Genomic DNA, 21,578 nt, shown 5'->3' on the forward strand with positions numbered 1-21,578 from the left:
CTTTTTTGCAGATGGTCTTGGGTCGTTTTTTTAAGAGAAGTTAAATTTAATTGCTGAGAATGAAATGTTGTGAGGACAAGGTGAGTAGCTGTTTCTTAAAGGTATTTAGGAACTTTGCAAGGGATATAGCAGAATAATGCTAAACACTGATTTTGCTGAGTGGAAATTTACCTCTTGTAACACAACAGTGGTCCCTGCAATTGCTTTTGTAATTACATTACCCATTATTCTGTGGTGTTACCCTCTGTTTGTTAAGAAGGCAGGCAGGTCATCTCCACCCTTTTCATGTGAACACAGAAGGGTGCTAGAGCCTAACTTCAGGCACATGGGTTTAGTACCCTGCCAGTCTGGGGAGTGATGCTGCTGGGAACCTGCTTTTCATGACAAGCTTATTTCTTACGGGATACAGAATACATTGTAATAACCACCACACTCCAACTATAACTCTGATGCTGTAGGTATGGCGGGTTTTACATGTGGATTTTTAAATTAATCCATCAATTCCAACGTGTTTTGTGTTGCTGTGGGGTGTTTGTAATCATTGCAAGGCAGTATCATAGAATCATAAAATAGTTAGGGTTGGAAAGGACCTTAAGATCATCTAGTTCCAACAATAGGAAGGTAGGTAATTTGTGACAAGCATACCCATTTCACATGTTGTTTGGCCAACTCATGTTGGCTGCATTTCTCCTTAGTTACTGGCATGTTGGTCAGAGCTAATGTTGAGTTTTGATCAAATACACTAACAAATATGACTGTTTCTGCTGAATGTGGCCTAAGCATTGTAGGGATCCCAAAAACTCATTGCAACTACTGTAACTCAAGCCTGCAGAAGCAGAACGGGTTAGTTTGGTATCTTACAGTCAGTATGTTGAATTTACCTTTTGCCTCCAGGAAATTGTCATCTCATTTTGTTTCCTCCTGTGCATGCTTCTCGACCCCTACAAAACAGCTCCTTAGGCACCCAAGCCCGCTTTGTGGCAGATGAACTTAATTTGTTTGGTTGGGTTTTACTTCATGTTTTAAGGGCAGCTCTGTTTTTTGGAGAGAGAACATTAATCAGCAATCCTGCAATAGCACTTACCCTTTGAAGCTTGCAGTTCAAACACAGCTCAGTGTCCCAGATCGCACAAGCCCAGGTATGTTATGGGGTGACACTGAGGGATTTTGTGCATTGGTAACCTTATTCTGTGGGGCAGGATTCTCAATACAGGGTATTCCTGCCACCAGGTCACTTGTTCTGTGCTTCCAAACCTCATGGCATTCAAGTGCTTTTCTGTAACTGGAGTCTTACAATTTGCTCTTAAGTATCGTTCTGTGGGCAAGGAGAATTGGCCTTATCCTCAAATACATATACAGTAATACAGCCTTCCTAAATAAATTGCCTGAATTACTGGAGAGGCTTCTATTACTGCTGATTACTGCTCTCAGTGCAGACGTCCAGCCCACTACTGATCACAGAAACAGCTTCTGTGTCTCTAGTCCCCAGTATTCTAATTCAGAGCTAAAGCATCTTTACAGTGTTGACAAAATACTCCTACTTTCTGTCATTTAACATTACCCTTGGCTTAAGTGGCAGAATTGAGGCTTTCGTCTCAGCAAGACAATGATTTGAGAGTTTATATTTTGTATGACTAAAGCCATAAATTCACATTCTCATTCAGGGATGGGGGTGGTTGTCTAGAGCAGATCTGAAGGAAATACCAACACAGTCTAAGGCATTTTTTGTAACCTGTCCTGCAGGCCCCTTAGGTCTCTACTCACACATGGACTACAGACACGGCTCTCCAGGACCTGGGAAGAGAACCTGCAGTTGGGATATCTACAAGCTCTGTTCCCTACTCCACCTTGGCCAAGGTAAGAAACCCTGTACACACACAGGCTTACACAGACAGCAAAAATGTAAACCTTTATTATTATTTTTCCCCTCAGTCAAAATATCCCAACAGCCCATCCCACTCTTAAGACCAGCTAGCCCCCCAAAACCACAGTGGATTCTGTTAGCTTTTTTGACTAAAGAAGATAAAATAGAAATACAAAACGTGCTAATGGAAATCTTTAACTACAGTGTAAAAAGATGCCCTCAGCTGATGGAGCTGACCCCTATCTGTCTTAAATAAATAGGTGAAATCAGTTACCACCGGATAAAGTGCCACAGTCGCGGGGCAGGGGTGAGGTAGTGCGGTCGGTGCCCGCTCCCCGCCCGAGCAGCGCACCCCAGGACGGGGTCTGGTGGGGGAGCGCTTCGCATCAAACCCGGAGGGTGCAGCTTTAACCCCCGCCCCGGGCGCTCAGAGGGCTCGGAAGGCGCCGAGCGCGTTCTCCTCCCACTCCGAGCCCGACTCCGAGTAGCCGCTGGTGTCCTCCGCGTCCGACACGGGCGAGTACTGCCCGCAGAAAGCGCGGCCCGACGGGTAGGGCCCGGCCGCCGGCGACCCCGCGAAGGAGGCGGCCTCGGCCCCGCCGGGCGCGAACCCCTCGAAGCCGGGGCCGGGCGGGAAGGCGGCAGGCGGCGGCCATTCGTAGGGGGCCGCTCCCTCCTCCTTGAGCGGGAGGAGCTGTGCCGCGCCGGGCAGCGCGCAGCGGGGCCGCTCCGGACCGCGCAGGGCGCCGAAGCGCGGCGGCGGCCGCGGGAAGCCCGGCGGCGGCTCGGCGGCAGCGGGGCCGGGGCCGGGCCGGGGCGGTCCCCGCTGGCGGCGGGACTTGGCGCGCCGGTTCTGGAACCAGACCTGGGGAGAGAGGGCGGCGGTGAGGGCGGGCGGGCGGGCAGGCAGGGACACGGCCCCGGGGCGGCGCGGCTGGCGCCCCTCACCTGGATGCGGGACTCGGGGATCTGCGTGGCGTCGGCCAGCTTCTCCCGCAGATAGATGTCGGGGTACATGGTGTCCTGGAACACCAGCTCCAGCGTCTCCAGCTGCGCCGCCGTGAAGCTGGTCCGCTTCCGACGCTGCGAGACCGCCGGCGCACCCTCCGACGGCTCCGACGGGGGAAGCGCCCTGAGGGCGGGCGAGGCCGGGCCGGGCCCTCCGCCGCCCCCCGGCCACCTACCTGCGGGGAAGGCGGGCGGCTCGGCCGGGGGCTCCCCGAAGCGCAGCGCGGCCATGGCTGCGGGCCAGGAGGGGCCCGGGCCGCTCCGTCGCCTTTATGGCCGGGGAGGGGGGCTCGGCAGGGGCGGGGGTTCCGAACGGGGCGGCACGGCCCAAGAGGGGAAGGGGGGCGCGGGGGCCGGGGCACCCCGCCGAGTGCTTGCTGGTGGGGTGCCCGGTTGGGGCGGCACCCGTGGGTGATGGCCCGCGACGGCGTGCACGAAACACTGGCACAGAGCGGGATCTGTGTCCACTTTCTATGGGCAAACCAGCTTGGTGTGGGGAGCTTGGCAGCCTGGGTTATTCCTAACACAACATCTGCGTGCATACGGTTACGGTGTTTGCTGCTGGCGCGGAGGTTCAACAGCAGCTGTCTGCTTTGGCGAGGGAGGGCTCCTGCTCCCGCATAGTGTGAGACTGAGAGTAAACAAAGGTTATCTCTTCCCGCGGCCTCTGTTTGCAGCGCTTTGCTGCGAGCTGCGCGGCCTCCTGCCGTGCCTGCTGCGAAAACACCTCTTTAAGATGCGAGTTAAACGCACCTGGAGAGCCCCAGCGGCTCAGACGGGGCAGAGGCAGACGCTGGTGGCATCCCCTTGCCAACGGCTGCATGCGCCTGCTCGCACAGCCCCGGCGCTTCCGCGATAACCGTTTCCCAGCTGGAGAGGTCTCACGCTGGAACGTTGCCTGCCCGTTCCAACGGGATGTGCCTGACGGTCACCAACGTGCCTTAAAAAGGGTTTGCCCTCGTTTTGCTTTACAGGACTATGAAAAGCGACTTTATACAAAAGAACGGTGTTTTGATTGTTAAAAGCCATTCTTAATAAAGTTTTATTCCTAATGCACCTTTGTGCTTTTACATGTGCGGCGATCCGTGTGCTTTCATTAATGAAGTTTCTGGGTCTTTTATTCCCAAAATAATGGCCTGTGGTCTGCAGATGGTCAGACACATGAGACTTGTGCAGGGTTCTCAATTAGCAGTGTAACGAGAGGGCACAGGTGAGTGGTGATGCAGGAAGCATGGACAGCAGTGTTTTAGGGGTTTAATAAAAGACTCGGGGAGGGTTGGTTACTCTGCAGGTTCTGTGCAGATTTAGAAGGTGCCACAGGTGGTACCAGAACGGAATTACTCCATATTACATCTATTTGATGAGTGGTTTACTCTATTTTACATAACTTTTGCTGAAAAACATAAACAGACTTTTCTTCCCTGTGTAATGCAGAATAGAGGTGACATCCTTTAGGTTTCTGGATGATTTAATCCTGCTTTGAATTATGCCCTTACAGGGATATTGACTTTATTGTCTAGAATTTGGTTAAGATGGATTAAGTAGCTAGACAGTGCAGCTTTTTCAAGGAAATAGGGGTTTCTCACACAGGTACCTGTGTTTTTCTTCCAGCAGCAGCAGCCCAGGTGCAAGTAGCTGCTGGCACCACAGGCCCCCCACTGTTCACCCCATCCTGCTGCTTTCCCTTTAGCCAAGTGGGTCGCTAAGCTGTCTGTGAGTTCGCACGGTGTGATCAGAGAACTAATCCAAGTTAAATTAACTGTACAGTAACAGCAGGGTTTTCTCTTTTCCTCCAGACCTGGGATTCCCTGCTATGGGTCACCATGTGGATGGCTGTACAAGCAAGTGGGCACTGCCAGGCAGAGGAGGAGGGAAATGAGGGGATCCCATCTAGGGTGCTTCTGGATCTGATGCTGAGCTAGAAGAGGACAAAACAGAGACAGGCTGCCCAGGAGCGTTGTGGTTTTCAGTGTCAGACTTCCCATTAAGACGACTACTTTATCCAATGTATGTTGAATCCATACTCAGGAAAGAGTGAGTACTGGGAGCTAATAGACCTATTCCCAACTCATAAATCTGGAAATGGGCTGACTCTTTGATCTCTGACTGCTGTGACATCCTTCGGGCCAAAAGCCTTCTCAGTTCCCTGACACTTTATGGTATCAGAGGTGTTCCAGTAGCTGTCTTATAACAGCAGCTACCATGCTTCCCCTGATGAGGAAATGAATGGAGACGTTTCCCAGGCCTGAAAGCTTTCGTTAAGAGACACAGGTATAACAGTTACAGACCATAAGGAAAACCCCAAAAAGTCCACTTTACAGTTACAGTGTAAGAAAAATAATTTCTGCAAACTAAACTTTGCTGCAGTTGATCTTGTACAGGAGTGCAGTTTGACCACCAGTACTGCAATACAGAATAGGAAGGCTGTGCTTTGCATCTGTATAAAACAAGCTGGGTAAACCTGTGCTACTGTGACTGAATATTACGTCCAGAATGCTCAGTGCCCTTAATGCAGCCCAGAGTCGCACACACAGCCTCCAGCATATGGGGTTCACGTTCTTGTCACTGAATTACCCATCTGCAGACAATTGCATTTTCAAGCAGAGGTTCCAGCTGTTTACTGGTGAGCAGCAGAGGCAGCAGTAGGCAGGCCTGGCTGTGCTGCCTGGCTGCATACCTCTGGTGCTGACCTCTGTTTGCTTCCACTCCCTCTGCATCAGTTCCCTTTTCTGGGCCGGCTGTCTAATACCAGCACATTGATCTACCTTGGTAATGAGTCCTCGTCTGCATAGCAGCAGCATGTGCAATTCTGGGGCAAGACCAGAGCCCAGGAATTGCATTTTCCCTTTCCCATTGCTCAGAGCATTGCACACTGATTTCTTCTGTGGGATCCTGGTGGCCACCCTTCTCTATTGGCTTGATTTGAAAGGGATCTAAGATCAAAGAAAGGCAAGGGGGACAGTGCTCTAATTGTAAAGGAGTGTGCCGTTAGGTGGAGATCAGAGTAGGATGCTTTTGGCTCTTGCTAGGCAAGCAGGACAACTTGAAAGACAGCTCCTTGCTTTCTTCTGCCAGTTCTCTCCCCTCCCAACGTTGGCACACCTCTCCGCAGCTCCCACAGAATGTCATCCCACCGACGTGCTAAAAGCAATGCCTGTGAGGTGCTGCAGCATGCCTGCTGCGCGAGGAAAAAGCATGGTGTATGGAGTCAGTGAAGTTTCTTTTCCTCCACAAGAAGTTCTGCATCCTGCTGTGCCTCTTGTAGTCTGACAAGCAGGATTCCAATGCCTTGTAGGTGCCAGCATCTGCATGGAGTTATACCTAGGTAAGGGCTGGATGCATTTAGGAAGACATTCAGACTTCTGTCCCTTCCTGTTCTGCACATTTGCTTTTATTTCTGTCCTGCCAAGGCACAAAGGGAGGTTTTACTTCTTCCCTCAAAACACAGAAGCTATTAAATAAGTCCAGAAGTGGCTTTCTTTTAAAAATTCACATGGCTAAAATTGAGATAACTGTCTCTAAGGGAAAGAGCAGACTACTTTGTGTGTATATCAGAGATTACAACCTCCTTTGGAGTAATGTAATCACATTGATTTTCACCATATTTGTCAAGAGAGAAGCTCCTTATGCTTTTGTCCATGCTGGGAGAACCTCTGCACTGAGGTACCTGTGCTGAGGGGACTCTCACAATATGAAACGTGCCTGTACCCTGCATATAACATGGTTTTAAGCTTCAGGTGGAGATCATGCTATCATGCACCATCCCTGGCCAGGCTGGACGTGGTTATGGGCAGCCTGATCTAGTTGAAGATGTCCCTGTTCATTGCAGGGATTGAATTAGATGAGCTTTGAAGGTCCCTTTCAACCCAAATTATTCTATGACTCTGTGTCACGGCTGCCAGCTCTGAGCATCCAGCAAAGATAAGAGAGGCTCTGAGACACTGAGATTTTGGAGAAGGGGGAGATGGGCCCTGTGCAGGGTTTTCTGCCCTTCTGTCTTTTCAGCCTTTTGCATATCGAGCTGGGAGAGGTTCTCAGGCTGTCGAGAGCCACAAAGTCATCTTCTAAACGTGCAGATTGAGATCCTGCCTTACGTGACTCGAGTTGCTGGGGCTTGGGAAGCATCCCAGAACGCACGGCAAGAGTAGGCGGCAGTGCGACATTCAGTCGTGTCTTTGCTGCCAAAACAAACGCACCCTTTTCGATAGCTAACACACACCAGCAGTTCTGCTGCTCAGCCCTCGAGGGGGTGAGACACGATGGGGTTTGCCATGCCATGGTTTGTAACCACTACTACAGCCTTTGCTGTGTTCAGGCTCCTCTGGCTTGTCATGTCACTTTGGTCCCTCTAGGATGCTGCAGGGGGACGGCTCTTGCACGGTATCGTTTCATTCCAAGAAAGCGTTTTTTCTTCTTTTTGAAGGTTGTCTTTAACATGAATTCTTTGGTGTCTAAACCCAAGATTGAAGCTTCTAATAGTGCAAATTTAGTGGTTTCTAGTCTCCCTGCAAAGACTTGGTATCTTGGAGATCTCTATTTCTACATCTGTTTTAACTGAAACCATCCACCAAGTTCAAAGCTTATATTAGGAGCCTGACCAGAAAAGGAACAGCGCTCACACAAACCTGGTTTTGTTAACTTAGAAAGTTTAAGGAAAAACAAACCCACTTTTTTGCTGTTAAGACTGAGCTTAAGTTTAAGCTGTATGAAGAAGCAATGCCTATAGAACTATCTCACAAATAAAATTAATTGTAGATTAGACACATTTTTATGGTTGCACACATTTGCTGGCATGGAAATGCCATATAATTTACAGCTTCTCTGGCAGGGACCTGATAGCAAAAATCATTAATGCATGCTGGGCTTAGGTTCTGAGGGTTTTTTCATTCTGCCTAAGAGGAAACCTTTAGATGAATGCTTAATTTCTCTCTGATTGCTTCCAGTCACTGTGACAAAGCTCTTTACAACCTCCAAATGCTTTTAGAGGTTTATTGGGTCTTCCCAATCTACACACACCAAGATCTATATATATCGAGGCACAGCCAGGCTTTTAGGTAGAGTTCTGAGATCTCATGGTGATGTCATGTTTTTAACTTACAGTTGTCATTCCATAGTGCTTGTGTTTCTAGCCTTTATGGCTATAACAAGGAAGAGCTTCAGAAGGTGGGCTCGTATAGCCCTCACTTTGGCATAGTTTGCAGATGTCTTCAGGCCTGTTCTTGAGACATCCAAACTGCCTTGTCCATCTTGGACATTCAGCTGTGTCCTTGAATGTTCCTCCTTGCCAAAGCCCTGGCAGGGTGCTGAGGAAGTCCTCACTGCCTCACCCTGCACAGCACCCTCTGCTCCTAGGGAAGTCTCAGAGCATATCCCACCCTCCCCTAAGACAGGGACCAGCACTCTGTAGAGAAGAGGGGTTTTGCCTTCCTCGTAGCCCAGGAAGGGTATTTGATGTAGAGGGCTCCTTTTGCCTCCTGAATAGTGACCTGTGACCAAGGAGCTGGGCTGAACCATGCTCAGGGCTTTTGTACCTCCAGGTAAAAGCTATGTGGTGGAGCCCATGGCATTGAGTGCCAGAATGATGTTAGAGCCTGGTGACATCAAACCCCACCGCAGGACACTGTGCAGCCAATGCCACCAGTTATTTCAGATCACAAAGTAAAGGGCCAGTCCTGCCCAACAGCTCTATGCACAGATCTTCCATAGTGTTAAAATAAATGTGATGTGACAAGCGGTTCTGTTCTCTCTGAGAGATGATTGTCTTACTTGGCTAGGAGCTGACTGCATCTATAGATGCATGATCTATTTTCCTTTGAAAATGAAACTGCTGTCTTCTCTTTGTTTTTGGCAACAAGGAACTAATAGTATCTTGTGACTTTAGCCCTGCGCTTAGAAGGGGGATGTGACTTGGTGGGGTAAGCCATTTCCTGAGAGGTGTGAGACGTGACTTCAAGACCTGGTGGTGCCATTCGTGTATTCTGCTCGGAGGAGTTGATAAGAGCTTCAGACACACAGAAAGCCTTGAAGGAAGCAGCCGTGGGGGAGGCGTAAGGACCTAGCAAATGCATATGAAAAGATCAAGGGGCTGCATTTGCTAAATCTCAACAGGAACAGATTTGGGGCGAGATGCCTGGGTTCAGAGAGGACCCAGAGGTAGCAAAGGGGCAAGAGCAGATCTGTCTGGTAGCTGGCTCCCTACCTTCGGAGGGAGTGGAAGATCAAGGATTTGGGAGTGGGAGGGAGATAAGAGCAAACGGTGGGGGTGGGAAGAGGGAAAGGGCAATAGGAAGAAAGCTACATGGAGAAAGGAGAGGCTGATTGAGAGGGCAGGGTTAAATTCAGACACACTTAAACCCCAGCCTGCCTTTGAGTGTTGAGATACCCCCCTGACCATGGCAGGATGCATGTACCTGACTCTCACTGTTGCCCCTGCAGTGAGTGGGCAGTCCCACTGAGATTGCTGTGGCAGCAAGCCCTAGGCTTAAGCTATTCCTTCTTGCAATGCTCCTCTGGGCCCTCTCTGACTTTATAGCATGTGGAACTGAGAGAACCTGAAGCCTCTACCTTATAGAGCTCATCACATTGCTTTGCTTACTGACATGCTTTGAACGAGGTCATACCCCATTCTTAAAGATGTTTTCCTTAATGAAGAACTTTATAACAACTGCTGATGCAGGTGGTTGTATATATAAAATTACTAGCTTATCTGAGTGCCCAGTATTGTTTAATTTGCTGTACAAGCAAAGGAAAAAACTCTTTCTCTGCAGATGAACAAAAAGACAAACCCAAAAATTAACAAAGAAGAAAAGAAAGGAAGAGCTAAGGAAAAAGATAGGACCCTGTTTACCTCCTTTTCTTACAGCACCTACATAGAGAGGCGGCTTTCCAGGGTGCAGCCAGAATACGCACACGCAGCAGGGCTGGCAGGGGAGACCACATCCTCTCTTAATAGCACTGAATAACAGAAGAGCTCCAAATAGTCCCCTCTCTTCTTTTTTCAGGCTCCTCGACCTTAGCAAGAAGCGTTAAAGTGTTGTTTTGTACCTTTTCTTGGCAGACTCAAACCTTTATCATCATCCCCTGCACCTGGTGAGGTCTTTCTACCTTGACTTGGCAAGTGACAGTCACGAGATTCTCTGTTTCTGCCTTGCAGTTTTTGGTATCTGTCCGAGTGTGTGATGTGAGCTGCTGAAATTAACAGGTTTTTATGAGAATTTAACTTTGTTCTTTTTTTTGGGGGGGAGGATGTTGTTAAAGCTTATGTCTCATGGTTATTGAGAAAAGGACCCAAATGCGAAGCAAATCTTGCTCTGATGGTTCAAAAGCAGAAGGCAATACATAGAACCAGAACTTTACCAGTAAGGTCAGATGCCTGTTACAATAGGAACATGGATCCACTGTCTTTCTCTACCACTGGCTGCTCTGGTGCTATTAAACTCCACAAGTTTTCCCTCTCTGAGTAGTATGGATTTCTTCAGCTGGCTTCCCTGCATGTCCCTGTGTATGTCAGTTCTCTGGCTTCAGTCTTATCATTCATTCTAGATGTTTCCCATCTTTTCTAGTTAGTTTTGGAGACAAGGGACTATTGGTGTCTCATTTGCAACAAGAACATTGTGGTTTGCTCTAGCATTCTTTTCTGGGGTGTTTCGTTTCAAAGATATTCAGGCCTCTGTACAGTTTGGAAGATTTTCAGCTTTAACATGTAGATGAAGGTGGGAAGTTCCACCTGAGTTGGAGATTTGCACTTGAGCAATTTGGGGTGGTGGCAGGTAGCAGGGGAGTGCAGCGGTTACTATGCCATTTGATGAAGTAACACTCTTCCAATTGACTCATACTTCCTTGCTATTTAAAATCACACTGAAGAAAAGAGTAAGAAAGGGAAAACCACGCAACGAACCCAGCAGGCATTATTTCTGTGTGTTATCCTGATTCTTGTAAGCCCACGGCACAGTTTTCTGGTGGCTGACTCACACAGAAGCATAGAAAAGTACCTCCACCTTCCTCCCCCACTATCCCATCCTCCTGCCTCAACCATCCCAGATAAGCCATCCCATCCCATCCCACATGTTGCCTCACTCCTCTCCACAAACACACTCTAGGGCATGTCCCTGCCTCCCCTATGATTCAAGCTCAGTTCTTTTGCTTTTAGTTCTGGCAGGGTTATTTTCCTATTTGACTTTGGTGCGCCCTTGTCACCTCCTCAGTCTAATCCTCTCCTTTGTTGTCTAAAGGTCTTCCTCTCTTTCCTTTTTATTGATACTTTTATCTCTTTCTCCATTATCTTTTAGTCCCCTCGATTCTTTCCCCTCTGTTTTGCATTTGACCGGGCTTGTCTTACACACATTATGAGGGGATTTAAGACATTCCTCCTAGACAGCTTTTCTTCCCTGCCCTTGGAAGTTTCTCCAGGCCACTGGACACATGCCAAAGAGCAAATACATTTATTACTCCAAATGAGGCAAGTGCAATCCCAGATCGAGAGTGACTCCAGGTGGCAGAGATCTCTACTGCCATATTAGCCATCCCCCATATCTTTATGAGACCCTTTTCCCTCCTTTGCTGTCTTATCTTCACACCTGGGAGGCTCTCTTAAGGTCTTTGAAGCAAGAGAAGGTATAAAGGAGTGACAAGTTTACTGCAAGGCTGAGTGGTCAGAGAAGGTGCAGCAGCACTGCAGTGCAGGTTTCTATTTGCAGTTCCACCGCTGCTGTTGTCTTTCATCCCCACTCTCAGGCTCACTGTCAATGCCTGAAGCGTTGGCTGTAGACAAAGTCTTTATGACAGTGGCTGGAAATCGTGAAGCTGGGCACAATATCAATGTGAACCACAGCATCACCTGGGTTTACATCTTGTGTGTCTTGGTCAGTGCCAGCACAGCAGCATTCATGATTATCTAGCATTTCAAAAAGGCTGTATTGCTCTCAAATCTTGCTAGGATAGAAGTCAGGGTCTGCAAAGGGCTAAAGTGAGAAGATAAGGAGTTTCCTTTACTAATCTCTCTTGGAGACACACAGGGTTGTTCCTAGAAGATCCTTGTTCCAGAGCAGGATCAGTACCTGCTTTCTGCTCTACAGGCCATTATCTAATCTTACAGCACTGCAGCTTCACCAGATTCCTTTGGCTAACCAAAGTGGAAAGGCTGGTTTCAGGTGGGAGTTTTACTTAGGACCATGTAAAGTGCCTGTGCACAAAGAAGACCAGGTCACTGCAGGGCTGCCTTTTCCCTGTCCACATTTCCCAGGGTCGCTTCTCAAACTCCTGCCAGTGTTTTCCATAGATGCAGGAACCATGAACAACATCACACGGTAGGAAAGATCTACTTTTTCTTCACAACAAAAGGAGAGCCACTCCTGTGAAATCCTCTCTACATCTGTGGGTCTGCGTTGCTGCTTTTCTCCATGTAGGCACATGGAAATCATGAATCATGGAAAGGAGTCATGAAGTGCTCTCTGGAGCACTTGCAGAGTAGCCATAGCTTAGATAATTGCTGTTGTTTTTCTGGACCATTTTGGAATCGACCACTGAGCATGGTATGAATAGGAAGGGGAAAGCTAAGTATACCTTTTCTAGCAGTGCCTCCGGTAGGCACAGCAGAAATAAGCAAGAGATGTGCCTGCTTTAGCTGGCACTTTAGTGAGGAAATACCTCCATTAGACCTATTTTTGATGGACTACATTAACAAAATACTCCTAGTGTGGCTGTTGCTATATAGCAAAGTGTTATTTTGCACCTCCTCCCTGAAGGAAACGAGCAGTGCTTGTTAGAACAGAGATTTTGCTGTTAGAACTGTGTTTTATTACAGCGCAGAAGGGCAGGGGGCAGCACTGGTAACGTTGTGGGGATGCTGTAGAGCACTGCCCTCACTTGCCCTGCACAAGGTACGTGGGCTACATGTGCCTTGGTGAGGAGATGGTGTGACACTCCCCGCTGGTCCTCTCTTGTAGTGCCAGTTGGAAGCACAGCATAAAGAGGGCAGCAGCAACCTTGGGGTGAGGCTGGGGAGGACTTGTGTGGTTGCTGCTGTCACGTGCTGAAGAAGAAGCTCACTTGACATTTTGGAAGGGGGAAGGCAGTGCTGATCATTCCTGGCTGCTGCGCTTGAGTCCATGCCGATGCACTTGGCATGGGATGGGGCATTTTCCACCATAGAGGAGGCTTGTGTGCGTGTGGTTTTAAGGTCAGATTGTGCCATCACACCCTTGAGACAGTAAACAGAGGCAGGTTGTGAGATGGGCTGTGCCAGTAACTCTTGCCCGTGACGTTTTTGGCACGCCATCTAACTAGTGCCTGGGGAAGGCTCTCAGACTGCAGTGATGCTCCGTCTCCTCACGTGTTGCAGAAGGTAGGCTAGACATCCCTGGCTTGGCCTTTTAAATGGACTTCTTGCCAGGATGATGGGTCCCTGCAAGATAGAACAGAGCAGACCGGGGAGAGAGTAAGACATTGACATTTCTCCATGACGTCTTTTAGGATCTCAGGAGAAGCCATAGCTGAAAACCAAACACTCTTCCATCACGGACTCAGAGGGGAGGTGCAGTGCATGTGAAGCTGTGAAAGGTATGACAGGAAGCTCAGGCCATTCCATGGAGTATGTCCAGCAATACAGGAGTATAGGTATTGGGACACATGCAAACACAGGGCGGATTTAGAAGTCTGGGGGGCTAGAGCTCATACAGTCGGCACTGGTGAAACCTCTGCACTAAACCTTCATTCGGCAGTGTTTCAGCATCCCTTATTTTATTGTACCCTAGTTTGCATGTCTTGTACCACATGGGCAGTCCCCTGAGCAGCACCCTTGAAAGAAATCGAGCCAAAAGTGTCTTCTGAATATCCCATTTGGAAGAGAACCAGTTACATACTTTAGTCACAGAGGCTGCTCCTGTTCTCGTATCATCACGTCTGTTGTCAGCCAACAGATGTGATGATGGAAAGAGAAAAGGGAGCCTGGAAGGAACCCAGGCAACAATTTGGATACTTTGGGCAAAATACTGGATGAGTAGGTGTGATTTCAGCTTCACAGGCTGGTATCTTTGCTAGCTGGCCAGAAATGCCAGGCGGGTATAGGGAAGAAGCACATCATGTATCTCATCCTGTCTCTCTCTAGCAGGCAGGGGAAGTATATAGCTTTGTACATGCTAGGCCAGGTGAGTTCATGGAGCATTGCAGTGTGGAGGGTCATGCTAGCCCAAGCTCCTTCCTTAGTCCCTAATCGCCTTGTATTAGCTACCGAGATTGCAGAGTACAGGCAGGAGTAGCTCTGAATTGGTGTGGTGAGTCCCCGTCTTCAGGTTTATGAGACTTGTTCCCAAACTGTTCTTCCTCGTGCTACTGCAGAAGGTCCTCAGGGCAGTGGTGTGCCATGCTGCGAGCCTTTAAAGCAATGCACAGGTTTTATCCAGGAGGTCTGTGCTGGATGTCATCCTCGGGGACCATTATCCTCAATACCCTCGAGTTCTGGATAAGCTTCCCCAAAACTCAGCTTCATTATCTTCTTAATAGTGAGTATGGTGCAAAGCACTCTCCTGGAAGCTCTGTGAGCTGCTGGTCTGGTCTAGGAAAGGGTTTGGGAGTGTGATGCTCCTCACCAATGGATTTTCACAGCTACAGGTTGGGCAGAGAAGAGATTCAGAGCAGCCCTGCGGGGAAGGACTTGGGGGTGTTGGTTGATGAGAAGCTTAACATGAGCCGGCTTCAGTGTGCGCTCGCAGCCCAGAAAGCCAACCGCATCCTGGGCTGCATCAAAAGAAGCGTGACCAGCAGATCAAAGGAGGTGATCCTGCCCCTCTGCTCTGCTCTTGTGAGACCTCACTTGGAGTACTGTGTACAGTTCAACATAAGAAGGACATGGAGCTGTTGGAGCAAGTCCAGAGGAGGCCACGAGGATGATCAGGGTCTGGAGCACCTCCTGTATGAAGACAGGCTGAGAAAGTTGGGGCTGTTCAGCCTGGAGAAGAGAAGCTGTGTGGAGACCTCAGAGCAGCTTCCAGTATCTGAAGGGGGCCTAGAAGGATGCTGGAAAGGGACTCTTCATCAGGGACTGTAGTGATAGGACAAGGGGTGATGTATTCAAACTTACACAGGGGACGTTTAGATTAGATATAAGGAAGAAGTTCTTCACAGTGAGGGTGGTGAGGCACTGGAATGGGTTGCCCAAGAAGCTGTGAATGCTCCATCCCTGGTGCTGTTCAAGGCCAAGTTGGACAGAGCCTTGGGTGACATGGGCTAGTGTGAGGTGTCCCTGCCCATGGCAGGGGGTTGGAACTAGATGATCTTAAGGTCCTTTCCAATCCTAACCATTCTATGATTCTAATATTCTATGATTTTACACAGGTTCCAGCAGCATCACAGTGGCACTGGTGGTAGGAGTGGAGAAGCACTTGGCCTCTTTTGGTCTGGACAGTCACCTGTGAGGGATTAAGCCCTACCTACTCGCTAGGACCATCACTGCTGAGCTGGGCCAGGTTTGAATGCTGGGTCCTGAGATGAGAGGTTTCATGCTGTCATTCTGCAGAGCAACGTTCCCCATTCTCTTTTTCTTTCAAAGCATTCTTTCAAAAGCATTTCTAATGCACGCAAGGAACAGAAGAAAACACATCCCCAGGCTTTTACTTCATGCTGGCATTGCATTGCTTCCTGTGACCCTGTCTCCTCCCAGCAATGCATGGCTTTAAGGTTGCATAGGCTGGGTGGAATATATTTTAGAGCAAGACTCTATTTAGCCATGATGTCAACTGCAGCCAACTATAAAAAGCTCAGTAATGCTCTTTGGAAGTGTAACAGCTGCTGCTCTGCACAGTCTCTGGTGTATTACCAGTCTGCCCCATTTCATGTGCACACAACCAAAATAAAACATTATAGCAGTCATCTTATTATATAGTTCAAGGAATATGGGACATGAAGTCCCCCGAGACCGGGAGGAATTCAAGGTTAAACAAACTGGGTAATTTTACACAGTTTGTTACTGGAAAGGTAATTTCATCTGGCCTTGCAATGCAGCCTGACTTTCTCCTAGCAGTTGACTGTGCTATCAGCAATCCCTACATAGTGACAACAGGGCAGCAGACCTCTCCTTTGGGCAGTCCTGCTGAGTGTTGTTCACTTACAGTCTAAGCTCTTGCATGCGGCAAGTCCAGCAATGTATTATCCAATATATGAAACCTATCTTTGTCCTTAACTGGATGTGGCCACATATATTTGAAAACACACTAACCAGGCCAGAATTTCCCGTAACAGCAGGGGTGCTTAAGAGAACATGATCTATTAATCTAGAATGAACAGAGAGACATCATTGTTCTGTGAGGGTGGTGAGACACTGGAACAGGGTGCCCAGAGAAGCTGTGGCTGCCCCATCCCTGGCAGTGTTCAAGGCCAGGTTGGACACAGGGGCTTGGAGCAACCTGCTCTAGTGGAAGGTGTCCCTGCCCATGGCAGGGGGTTGGAACTGAGTGAGCTTTAAGGTCCCTTCAACCCAAATCAGTCTGTGATTCTATGAAGTGAATGACAGTGGAACTTCATGTAGCAACGTGAGTCTCACAAGTGCCCAGTTTGCTGTAGTGATTATGTGGAGTCCCACTGGGCTGAGCCCTGTCTCAGTGGGGTCCGTAGCAGGGACCAGTCAGGCTGAGGGACAGCATCCTCCTGCTTCACAGAGCCTGAGCTCCAGGTCCCTCCTGCATCCTGGACAAGACCAAGCAGTGCAAAGCGGCTGCAGTGCTGCAGGCAGGTTGGTTTTGTTTGCTTTGTAGCGCAGATAGAGCCTCTGTAGCGTGGGTGAAAAACAGCCTGTTCCTAAGTGACATGTAAACTCCCCTGACATGGGTCTGAAGCAGAGATGAGCTCACCAGTCTGCAAGGAAATGGTCGGCTGCCAGCATGGCTGTTACCAAAGGTGACGGGGCCATTGGGCAATGTGAGGAATGATTTGGCATCAGGCAAAGCCGCTGGGATGGAAACAAATCCCGCATGGGACGGGCTCGGCCGTGACTCTGGGCACTAGCACGCACACACTGTATGGTTGTATAAATAAAGTGATGCTGAAGAAGGATGACTTGTGAAAACAGACAGGGGTGAATTTACATGCTACAGCGTGTAGCACTATGCTCTCAGGTAAGAGCTGGCACATTTTGTGTGTCCAGCCATGTGTACATAATGCTATCACAGGGGGAACTGAGTTGCTGTGGAATGTAAGGTTGTGGGTTTTTAATGGCACCTAGGAAACAGGGTACTGGAAATCCTTGTGCATTCAGTAACTTCCCAGCCAGAGCCTTTATTTGTCCTGTAATAGTCTGCAGATTATTTAAGATTTTACTGTATCCCTTGATAACTAAGAGCTCAGTTCTTCAGATGTTGAGCAGCCTCCATTCTAAATAGGGACGGCTGAGACTTCTTGCAAAGCTTTTGTCTACCTTTGTCTGAGGCTTTGCAACGGCTAAGTGGCTTCCACACTTGTAGAAGTAAGACTGGTAAATCATTGGCCATGAGCCCATTTGTTCAAAGAAGAAAAGAAAATAGTGCTGCAATCCTACACGGGTGACAAGATGAAGCTGTCTCGTACAATAGCCATAGAAACCTCAGGCTCCTGGTGTTCTGACTCCCTGGCTATGACTTTCCACAGCGACCGAGTAATTCATTTAATCCTTTCACTACCTCTTTGTGGAGTCTTGAAGCTGTAGGGTGTCAGAAGGAATCATCAAACTAACTCCTGCAAGGCATTAGAAGGCAGGATCTTGCAATGTGTCACTTGGGAAAAAACAACAAACTTACTTTTCTTTCAAAACAGATGTTTTCCCTCTAATATAAAAGAAAATGAATTGAAAACTTGGATCCTTTTTGCAATGAATGTGATGATACAGCTGACATCTGAATCAGGACCAGCCCCTTCCTGAGATGACTTTTAATGCCTGGGGACTGGGTTATTCTGTTGAAGTGATCAACAGTGAGATAATGACATTGTGCATGCAAAGTGTAGTGAGGGGGTCGGAACAAATACCCGCTGACCTGAATGGGACATCTTGCACCACAGCGATAAGGTTCAACCAGCAAAGATTGCTGCTGCCCTCTTTGTGAATAGAGGGGATTAGCAAGAACCTGCTGTCTGTCATGGCTAACGGGTTACTGGGCACACTACTAGGGATGTCTGGGACTCCATCTGACAAGGAATTTCCTTCCCCACGTTTCAACCTGGAAAGAAATGTCAGCTGCTGTTGGGAATATCAGAGCCTGTTCTCTAGCTGGTGGCGGTTTGCTGTTATATAAAGGCTACTCGACGATTACAATGATGGACACTCGATGGAGGCCTGTAATAGCAGCAACACACAAAAGGAGATAGTACATTCACATACTTTTGAGCCTAAGGGTTTGTCTATACTGGAGATACTTCTTTTTGCTGTGAGTGTCTCAGTGAGGTTAAAGATGCACTCCTCCTGCCCGTGTCTGTATAGCTGTATCTAAACGAGGGCTTTTATCAGCATGACTGTGTCAGCAAAAGAGCCAGCTCTTAACTCCCATAATTGCACTGGTAAGGCTCCTGAAGTGGAGGCCAGCGTACACAGATCCTGCAGACGGAAGGAAGCAAGAGAATTGCTCCTTTCATCATGATAGCGTTTTATCTCGGGGGCCTCGCGCTGGCATTCTGAGTGTTGTTAACCTCTGCTATTTTAGGACTGGTGTGTAGGAGCATATCACCAGTGAATCAGGCATTCAGATACTTCTCTCCTGGGAATACAGTTCAGAAAGCTGGCTGGTAAGATGTAATCACCTTGGTTAAGCTTTTCCTTTGGGAATTCTTGCTCTGGTTTTCCCTGATGAAACTCCCTCACATGCCAGCCACCCCAGACCCTGTTTTACATGAGATACATGATGAGGTCCCCAGTGGGTGACTCCATGACTACTGTAAATTATATGATAATATATGGGCCAGGTTGGACGGGACTCTGAGCAACCTCCTCTAGTGGAAGGTGTCCCTGCCCATGGCAGGGGGTTGGAACTGCATGAGCTTTAAGGTCCCTTCCAACCCAAACCATTCTGTGATTCTATGATAATATGTCATTACCCTCCTAATTCAAAGATTTCATTATCTTGCAGCAAAGCATGTGAAAGGAAGAGGATTCACGTCTCCCTAAACAAAGGACCTGTTCAGCAGCAATTCCTCTCAAGCATCAGCAAGACTCTAACCAGAAGGTGTGTAAATAAACTGTAGATGTTTTAAACCAAAGGGGCTGGGTCAGATTATGGGTGTACTGAATGTGCCGGTCTTGAACTCTGCCTTGATGAAAAATGAGGGTTGGGCAGCTTAAGGAGAGCCTGCCCGACACTCCCTTTGCCATCTCACTCACTCACACTTCCCTCCTCGCACCCCTTCACCCTGACAGTTGTACTGACTTGATTTACTGTGAGTGCTGAGACACTGGCACAGGGTGCCCAGAGAAGCTGTGGCTGCCCCATCCCTGGCAGTGTTCAAGGCCAGGTTGGACACAGGGGCTTGGAGCAACCTGCTCTAGTGGAAGGTGTCCCTGCCCGTGGCAGGGGGTTGGAACTGGATGAGCTTTAAGGTCCCTTCAACCCAAACCATTCTGTGAGTCTGTGATTGCTTATGCCACTGGGCTGTGAACCAGATCTGGGAATAAAACCAGTTTAAAGAGAGGGAGAGAGAGGGTGGGGGCTGCATTTCACTGCAAGCCCATATTGCCACTGAAACCCCACCGTATCAGAGCACAGCCTTCTGCAGTGATGGGGAGAGGAGCCACAGTCTCTCCAAGAGGAACATCTACAAGCCAGGAAGAGGCACAGTTACTACTGCAGCCCCTGCACAGACTTAGATTTGTGACTCTGCCCTGCAGCAAAGCATCTTGCGTTACTTTTGTAAGAAAGGATGAGAGAATGGGAAGAGAGGCAGAGAGAATGGGAAGTCCTGTCTCAGCAACTTTCCCTGTGCTGTCCATCAGGAAAATGGAGCTCAAACTTCCATTTTTGCTCACCAGACTCGCTCTCCATAATCTGCTCTGATTTTACAATCCTTGATGAGAAAGAAAAAAATATGAGAGAAGAAAATGATGTCAGAATGCTATTGCCAGTCTGATGGGACCTGTGTGATTCTCAGCACTTGTGCTGTGCAGTAGATTTCAGTCTACGGCTGTTGCCACTGTGAACAACTTCCAAGGTCCACAAAAGCTACAGAGGAATGGAAGTCAATAGATTCATTCCCGCTGTGCAGGATCTGCCTCTCCACTAGCAGTCCACAAGAGGATGAAATTGCCTGCTGGAGTGCAATTCTATTCGCACAGAGTAAGGGAGATAAAAATACACTTCATGCACTGAAAAGTTGTTCATTAGAGCAGAGGAGCGCAGGTAGGGAAGCAAACTATCTAGTGATCAGACAACTGCAGGAACAGCAGGGTGGCTGGGCTGGTGTGGCCACTTTGTAGGCTGCAGTTTGGCATTACAGCTGAGCTGATCTACATGCTAGTTTCTGCCTGTTTCCTGTTTGCATTGCTTTCCTTGTATTGCATGTAATGGCTGTGTGGCCACAGGGCGACTCTGTGCTTCTGGCCGGTGAACTAAAATGAGGAGTTTCCAGCCAGATCAGCTGAATCAACTCACTCTGAAGCCACCCCATTGCTACACTCAGCACTAGGGAAAGGGCAGGAGTATGCAGCTGTGAGTGGAGACTGTCCACCACTATATGGCATTAAGCTTATGGCTCTAACTGTAAGCTACCCAAAAGGAAAACCTGCTCCCATCCTGCCTTCCTGCTGCAGCCACTGCTCTCCTGACCCCTTGGTGAATCAGGCTTGCTCTCTATTCCAGCAGAGAATCAACCTAGGAAGCAAACAGTTTTTTGCCTGTTTGATAACTTGAAGGGGATTTCCGAGAGGTCCAACGAGCCAAAGAGCTGGCAACAAGGATATTGATGGGAGTGTGTGGTGCGTGGCTGGAAGCAGACCAGGGCAGCTGCTTCTGACAGCAGCCGTTGCATGAAAACTCATTCTCATTTTAACCCAAAGCAGGAGAAAAAACCCCAAACAACAATGTAAAAGTGAGCCACAGCTAAGCAGATGGGAACCAGCTGCATGCTCTCCATTAAAGAGTGCATCTGATGATTAGATGTAAAGGGACAGGTTTAACGCGTGCTGCTGAAAGGTACGTTATCCTTCTGCTTGCTGAATGGAAGGAGTGATGTGAATAGCACCACATCCTGCACACATAGCCCTGCTCTTCCCAGGAGACAGGCAGGAGGATCAGCAGTTTCACAAAGAAATTCCCTCTCTGCCTATCATTTCCCGTGCCTCTGGGCAGCTTGGAGACCAAAAGGTACATACCATTCATTTGAAAATGAAGCCAAAAGGAAAGGACACAGGAGGGAAGAAGCTGGTACAAGCACAGCACAGGGGAGGATGTGTCTGGAACACCAGAGCTCAGGGCAGGGCTGTGCCATCTCTGTCCCATTTGGGGACCCATCCTAGTTGGGCTCAGACCCTGACCCAGAGGTCCCACTGCCTTCTGGAGGTGTTTTAAAAGAGCATCCATAGGTGCTCTGCATTGGCACGGATGGAAATCATTCATGTGGCTGTTGATTCACAGGTTTTTCTAGGCAGATAGCCAAAAATGCAACTGCTAATTGCATCAATTTCCCTGTTCTCTCTTGTGTAAAATCACTTTATTAGAGGAGTTGGTTAAATTCAGGAAGTGCTCCAATTCCCGGCCCTATC

General features: G+C 48.6%; 1 protein-coding gene across 1 annotated transcript; it reads right to left on the bottom strand.

Moving 5' to 3' along the window:
* Nucleotides 1-2,291: 2,291 nt before the first annotated feature.
* On the bottom strand, nucleotides 2,292-3,103 carry MIXL1 (Mix paired-like homeobox). Its single transcript, XM_030499842.1, has 2 exons — nucleotides 2,813-3,103; nucleotides 2,292-2,729 (listed from the first exon to the last, which is right to left on the bottom strand). Exons 1-2 carry the CDS (start codon nucleotides 3,101-3,103, stop codon nucleotides 2,292-2,294), a joined length of 729 nt encoding a protein of 242 aa, XP_030355702.1.
* Between the last annotated feature and the right edge of the window lie 18,475 nt (nucleotides 3,104-21,578).

This window comes from Strigops habroptila, chromosome 10 (genome assembly GCF_004027225.2).
Source record: "Strigops habroptila isolate Jane chromosome 10, bStrHab1.2.pri, whole genome shotgun sequence".
Lineage (NCBI taxonomy): Eukaryota > Metazoa > Chordata > Aves > Psittaciformes > Psittacidae > Strigops > Strigops habroptila.